The sequence below is a fragment of the Cryptomeria japonica genome, chromosome 10 (genome assembly GCF_030272615.1).
Source record: "Cryptomeria japonica chromosome 10, Sugi_1.0, whole genome shotgun sequence".
Lineage (NCBI taxonomy): Eukaryota > Viridiplantae > Streptophyta > Pinopsida > Cupressales > Cupressaceae > Cryptomeria > Cryptomeria japonica.
In genome coordinates, this window is record NC_081414.1 from 685,577,825 (window position 1) to 685,585,875 (window position 8,051).

Below are 8,051 nucleotides of genomic sequence, written 5' to 3' on the forward strand. Positions count from 1 at the left end.
ACACAAAGAATTGCCCAAGATTACATTAGTCTTGCTATTGCAATTGACGGCCTGATTTGGATTGGTTAACCTTGAATTTAATAGTTTGAAATTAGATATATATTATGTATTTAACTTATATATCTTAAAACTGTAAATTTTTCGGTCCACCATTACATCAGACATGTAGTTAAATTTATATTCTATATTGAATATCAGTATTGACACGTGATTGAATATTCAACGGAATATTTTTTCAACGTATACATTTGCTTTAAGAGTCAATGGAGGATTGTTTTCTAATATTCTTAACTTTTCTCTATTATAATTCGCGTCTGGCTAAAACAATCAAGCCTTTTTATGAGTATATAATTAAACTATTGAATAGTTGTAGAAGACAATTAATGCAACAGTATAAAATATCTAATTATATGAATTAAGATAGGGAAGATTTAGCCACATCGAAAATTTTGTTTTATTATTAGAATTGTTAGGTGTAAAGAAAAAAGATTGCCGATAAGACATTTGAGAATATATTTGTTTTAAATTAGAAAAGAAAAAATTTTATTGATAAAATTAATTAAGAATGGTGATCTTAAATTTAATAGTAAATTAAGAAGTGTCTAAAAGATGTTATATTATTATTTTTAAATATATTGGGTGTGAATGAGGCTTCACTGTTATAATGAGATAAAATGAAAGATGTAACATCCAAGATGATAATATTGTAGAAGGAAATAAGGTTTTCGTATTCAAAGTTCTTCAATTCAAAAACATTGAAGACAGAGTAAAGATGTTACTTTGTGACTCTTGGATTATATATACATGCCCTTCTTAATATTTCTAAGACTTTCTTAAATGTAAGATTAGAAAAAATAAGTATGTAGAACATGCAAACAAATATTATTCGATATAACTCAATATGACATGTGCATAAATTTTTATGTTGATAGTCTTTATGTGAATATTTGCAATGAATGTTAGAGATGCTAAGACCTTAGTATGAGAAGTTGAACAAAGTATTTGAAACATGTTAATTGACAGCACCACATTAAATTTGATATTCATTATTTGATCCTCTCAAAGAAAAGAGAAGAAACCAATGGCATTAAAAATGCACCTCATAAATAGGTTACTGAGCTCATGTGTTATGCCTCAAGCCACAAATCTATGACATTAGCTAACCAAACTTTTTTTGTTTGGAAAGAACATCAATGAACAGGTTACAACAACAACATTTCATACTATATTGTAGTGTCATAAATTGCACTCTTTTAATTATGAAGTCCAATTGCACACTCTAGTATCACTCATTTTAATTTTCTCATTCCTCTATGAATTATAGAACCTTTTATTGCTTTAAATTAATGAGAGAGTGTGGTCATAGGTTATAACACACAAAAATAATTAGGTAATAACCTATGACCACACATACGCATACACATGTGCATATGCGTATACATATACATATAATTTCTTACATGAAAATTTGATTTTTTTATTCAATTTTAAATTCTTGTTCATGAGATTGACTTTTACTTTTATACATTTGAATTTGAATTTTAAGTTCAAAATTTTTAAGATGACTTTTGTATTTTTTAATTTAAAATTATTTTCATATGAAAATTGAATTTTATTTTTTTTATAAAAAAATGAGACCTATTTGACTAAAATTCAAGGATTAAAGGGTATATATTCTACCAAATTCACCTAGACATAATTCGAACCTTGTCCCTAAAATACTAATAGCTAAATCACAAAGAAATAAGCCTCTCTCTCTTAACCATCTCCTTGGATTAAATCAAATCTACTATAGTCTATTGATCCACATAAGTAATTAGTTGACATTAAATAATTATTTTCAAGGTGAGCTAACAAGTACATAAAACACTTTTGAGATAATAAGGTGAGATTACCATAATTAATATCTATTGAATCTAATATATTTCTCTTCCACCAAAATATCCTTGATCCAAGTTGACATTCAAAATTCGATTCAAAATCAAAATCTAAATTTAAATCAAATGTCAAATGAGGGGGCAAACTCGATTCCATGTAATTTCTCAAGTGGAGTTCAAAATTATATTTCAATTAAAATAATTACTTAGCAACTAAAATTTATGTGATTATAGAATCCTAGGTGATCATTTAAGGCATTCTAGGAACTTCTATAAGATCCCACATATGTTCATATCAACCCAAAAGTAAAATTCCACCAAAATAATACAAAATCACCTTTTCTGAGATGCATAAAATGTGTCATCTTCATACAAATATACCCAAGAAATTTCAAATTAAAATGTAAATATACAAGATAACATTTACAAAGTATCCATAAAGATACATAGGGTGTCATAAGATCCAGGTATTATGTTAATACTAGTATGAACATATACAAATGTAACTATTACATGGGTTGATTAAAATGGTAAACAAATATTCATATTATTAATTTTTAACTAATTATCATTACTTAATGCTTATATTATATGAATTCATTGCACACATCAAATAATATCAAATAATAATATTTTATATAATAATGATTAAATACAAAGGTTAATCATCTCACACATAATACACTTATATTTGTCATTCTAAATATGTATTAGATCTATTTTAATATATAAATCTCATAATACACATCATAAATTATATTCTCAAGTCCATGAAATAAATAATAAATGTAATGAACACACATTTTAACAAACTTATAAATAATTAATAATGATAAAATTACAAATAATAAAATTTATCAAGTAGCATCATGTAAGAAGAACAAACCTAAAGCATCATTAAAAAAAAATATTACGTAAAATAAAATCTCATGCAATCTCATGTTTAGAAAGGTACATCAAAAGATATTAATAGAATAGATCATAATAATAATTTCATATAATTATGTATAATAAGGGTGGATAACATAATAATGTGGCATGCATCTAGAATGAAGATCCATTATTTATCTATAGAGTATTGTGATCTACATAACATCTTAGGCATGTTTCATAATTAATTATCATCTCTATCCAAATTAATTGACTTTATATCTTTATAGGGCAATACAGAAGAGACACCCTTCCTATCATCTGTAAACACTAAATAATTTTTTTTATAAAATATGTAATTTTAGAAAGAGATAAGTGATTTTCAAGTCTTAGGTCTAACAAAATTTTGACTCATGTAAAACGAGCAATTCAAGAATTATGTAGTTGTGCAAGGAAAATATGCATTTGCAAATGTGATTTAGGTAGAAACACATAGTATAATTGGTTTCGACATGGTCAACTTACATGTCTTAATTTTAAATTGCAAGAACAAATTGAGTTAGATAACTTAAAATAAAATAAAATAATAATAATTAAATATAGAGCTACATATCTTACCTTATAAATCAAATTTTCTACATTGAATTTTATATCCTAGTTAATTCTTTCTTCTTCCTAAAAATTATTTATTAATTCTTATTCAACTAATTCATTTTTTCAAAATTTATATAAAAATAATTTTTTCTAAGATTCTTCATAAAACAACTTGAGCTAAATATCTTGACTTATCAACCAAATTCCCTACATCTAACTTTATATGCTAGTTAATTCCTTCTCATTCCTAAAAATTATTTATTAATACTTATTTAACTCATTCCTCTTTTCAAAATTTATATAAAAATATAGTTGTCTAAGATTCTTAATTAAACAATGAGTTAAATATCTTGTTAAGTCAATCAAATTCCTAGCATTTAATTTTATATCCTTGTTAATCCCTTCTTATTCCTAAAAGTTATTTACTAATACTTATTTAAATAATTTTATTTTTTTTAAATTATATAAAAATATATTTTTGTAAGATTCTTAATAAAACATAGGGCTAAATATCTTCACTTATCAATCAAATTCTCTACATTTAATTTTATATCTTCAGCAATCCCTTCTTATTACTAAAAATTGTTTATTAATACTTATTTAACTAATTTCTTTTTTCAATATTTATATAAAAATACGTTTTTCTTTTAGCTTAGAGTAAAAAACTTAGGAGTATCCATTGCAACAAATTCACCCAAGGCACAATGTTAATTTTGTCCTATTTTTTTGTTACACATCTTAAAACCTTGGTGGATGGTGTAAGAAATGAGTGTACCATCACACTCATCAATTGTGTCCAATCAATTAGACTACAATAAAGCCTCTCCCAAATAATTATAATTTCTAATACAAAATTGACTTTTACCTATCAATAATTAAATCCCTCGAATAGAATATTGATTTGAGTCATATTAGTTTGTATTTCGATTTTGGGTGAAGATTTTCAAAATGCGCTTTGAATTTCTTTTGATGGTAATTAAAACATTGTGAGAGAGAAGATGAACATCATTAACATGACCTTAAAAAAACTAAAGAAAGTATTAAATGAAAGGTAATTTATGAGCGTTTTCTTCAAAGCTAATGAGAGAGTAGAGAATACATGTAGACATTTGATTTCCATAGCTCATGTGACAGTAATGAAAACACCATGAAAAAAAAGATGAACACCATTAAAAAGTATCAACTGAAATAGAACCCTAATAAAATGATAGATAATATTATAGACATATGATTTCCACTCTCCATATGACAGTAAATAGTAATTAAAGTGTTTTAAAAGAAAAAATAGAACACCATTAATTTGACCTCTCAAACAAAATACAAAAAAACAGTAAATAAAATAGAACCCTAATGAAACACCACGGAAAATAGTTGAAATATGGTCCATAATATTATTGTGCATAGCTTCCCTAGAAAACAATGTCAAACATGTCTAGTCAAATAAAAAATAGTATTATTATATTCAATCCATCAACATGACTCCTTACAACCACAGACATCCGAATAAACCAGGCGTATAACTAAATTGTAAAAAGAGATCCTATATGCTTTCAACCAAGGCAGTTATATACAACTAGACTATACAAAATTTATTTGCACCGGCAATTCCTCCAAACTAAGCTCTCTACAATTGCACAAGATTTCACCTTTCTCAGATTCTCATCCTTCAGTAAACTTGTGCGTTTGGGAAATCAGAATGAAATCTCACCCTGTTTTTCTGCACAGAAAAATTCAAACCAAACTCAGCCAAAAACCCATCAATTTCAAAATTTGATACCAGGAACAAAAATCAAACTAAACAAACATAAAATACAGGATGGATTACCAACGTTTTCGTGCAGGAACGGCGGGGCATTTCAAAGTCCTGATTTTGAACCGAATTCGGGCTACAAGACTCAATTTTTTTGGGTTCTGCGTCGCCAAGGCAGAGGTCAAGAATCTTTGCGGCAGTTTCGGAACTGTTCTCGCCTTCCAGAGTCATTCGAGCCAGTTGGGCTTTGCTCACCCTGACTTTAACCCTAATGGACCCATCTTCCCCTCTCATGGGGGACGAATTCCCGGAAACTGCACAAGGAGAAGAACTAGAACTAAGCCCAGTGATATCAGAGCTCGACCTCCGAGCCAAAAGCATGGCTTCCAGCCGCGACTGGGCGCTCATGTTCATCCCGGATCGAACCCTCCCGGGGCCACGAAAAGCCTCAATTTTGGGCATCTCGAGCAGAAAATATAGCTGTTTGGGCATAAGCTGTGTGGATCCCTCTAGAGGCCTGGCTCGAACGCCCACATGACGAACAGCATCAGAGAGCAATATAACATGATTTGGGTAATCTTGCAGAAGCTGATCTACAGTTATGGGGGACTTAAATTTCAGAACTTCGCCATCTAATTTCATCACTTTCACCTGGCGCTCTGTTCTGGTAGATGCAGCCGCATTACCCATATCGGATTTCAACACCCAGAAGGCAGAAAAAAACAGAGTATGCCAGGTGTACCCGGAATGACCCAGGGTGCTGAAATTTATAATATTTGGTTGGATTGAGTAGAAGGTAGCGAAGACTCCGTGAGGAAGACGGCAGTCCAAGGCGGTCCGTAAGTCAGAGAGCCCTAAATACGCATCTAAATCGAATCCGATCTGATTGAAGCGTTTGAGGCCTCAAGTCAAGAATGGAACTTTGAATTTTTCAAATATAATATAGATAGATATAGGTAATAACTAAGATGATAATGTTGTAGAAGGCAATCAGATTTTATTGTTCAAAGCTCTTCAATTCAAAAGCATTGAGGACAAAGCCAAGAGGTTACTTTGGGACTCTTGGATTAAGCATAGTTATCAATATTAAAATTTCAAAGATTTTTTCAAATGTAAGATTGAGAAAAATGAGTAGGGGAAGGACCCAAACCCTATAAGCAATCCCTCTTCTTAAATCTAAGAGGGAGTTGAACTCGAAACTTTATGGAGAGAAAACCCACAGCCCAAGCTGACTCACCTACCCATGTAGGGCAATATGTAAAAAGATATTATTAGATATAACTAAATATGGCATGCGCATAAAATTTAATGTTGATAATTCCTATGTGAATATTAGCAATGAATGTTTGAGATGCGAAGGGCTTGTTTTGTGAAGATGAACAAAGTATTTGAAAAAAAAAATTGACTTTGCCACACTAAATTTAATAGTCATTATTCGGTCTTCTAAACGAAAAGAGAAGAAACTAAGGGTGTTGAAAACACACCTCATAAATAGGTATTGAGTTTATATATAGTGCCTCAGGCCAAAAATCTATGACATTAGTCAACCAAACAAATTTTTTTTGAAAGAACAATACCAATGAGAAAAGTACAACAATAACATTTCATACCATATAACAATGTGCATATAAGTTTCACATGAAACTTATATGCACAAGGAAAATAACAAACAATTAACCTTACTACAAGCAGGGTGAATCTAGTGGACTTTATACAAATCATGGATTAAACCACCACTACAAACCTATGAGAGGGGAAAATGACACCCAAAAAATGATTAGGTAAGAACCTTTGACCACACTCTCTCATTAAAGAAAAACAATTGTAAGCTAAGAGAATCATCAACCTCAAATATCCACCAACCTATTCTTAAAAACTCCCAAGACTCCAAATGAAACCTACACAAATGGTGGAACAACTTGGAGGCAACACATCCTTACTACATGATATAGCAACCAATTTTTAGTATAAAGACTATGATGAGGGTAACAAGCACCATCAATTCACTCAATAACAACCTTAACAACATCCAAACATAGGGGGAACCTTCAGAAGATGTTGCATTATTAGGAGGTACAACCCTTCCACAGTCAGTTGGAATGATAATTAATCATTTTCAGGCATTTACATGATTATCAATGTAAAAGGTGTTAAAACTCTCTAAGTATAACATGTGACAACATGGGAAGATTCACTAGTCTAAGGGGACAACTTTTATATACCTTTTTTTTCGTGAAATGGTCTAAAGTCCTCAATGTCTAACAAAACAATTGACAATGGTTTACTAAAGGACTACAATAGCCCAAAATAATACAATCATGCCAAGGGGAAATTAGCAAGACATTTTCTAGTTTTATAAGTGCATTGGCATCTACGAACAATGAAGGTCTCTAGAATCTATGGTGTACTCCTATTTTTCTAGCATTGTCTTAGTCTCATTCTATTATCCTACCCAAATACTAAATAGATGACCATTTCTAGGTATCATGCCTAAGGACAACCCTTAGGACGAGTCACAAAAATAAGATCACAACATACATTGACACCAAACTAATAAAAAATGATTGGGAAACTAAGAAAGATAACCTCATCCAATATCAAACACTCTAAGCAAATAAATTAGATACTCTTAACAAAATGGGATGCCTATGAGAAACTCCACGGTAATCCCAAGGACACAAGGGATAGGGGAAATATTTATAATATGTTAGTATAAATAAGGTTATTATAAACACTTTAGCCAATCACACTTCTTAGGTTGGCCTATTCACATTAGTTAAGTCTCCTTTTAGGAACCTTTTCTCTTTTTCTCAATTCATATGGTTGAGACACATGTACTCCTCCTTTTGAGATGTCTATTTTAGTCACACTTTACAAACATTCACACACTTATCATATAAGTATACAAGTGTTACACCTTTAGATAGGTAGTGAGTCTTCAATCCTATCTTCCTACCTCC

At 30.2% G+C, this 8,051-nt stretch overlaps 1 protein-coding gene across 2 annotated transcripts; it reads right to left on the reverse strand.

Annotated features, from left to right (window-relative positions):
• Positions 1-4,782: 4,782 nt before the first annotated feature.
• LOC131063437 (uncharacterized protein At1g66480) lies at positions 4,783-5,866 on the reverse strand. Of its 2 annotated transcripts, none has more exons than XM_057997243.2 (2): positions 5,171-5,866; positions 4,783-5,058 (listed from the first exon to the last, which is right to left on the reverse strand). In XM_057997243.2, the coding sequence occupies exons 1-2, from the start codon at positions 5,779-5,781 to the stop codon at positions 5,046-5,048; spliced, it is 624 nt and encodes a 207-aa protein (XP_057853226.2). In that variant the 5' UTR covers positions 5,782-5,866; the 3' UTR covers positions 4,783-5,045. The 2 variants fall into 2 exon arrangements, with proteins under 2 accessions (XP_057853226.2, XP_057853225.2); XM_057997242.2 differs by having other exon boundaries at positions 5,167-5,866.
• Positions 5,867-8,051: the final 2,185 nt, after the last annotated feature.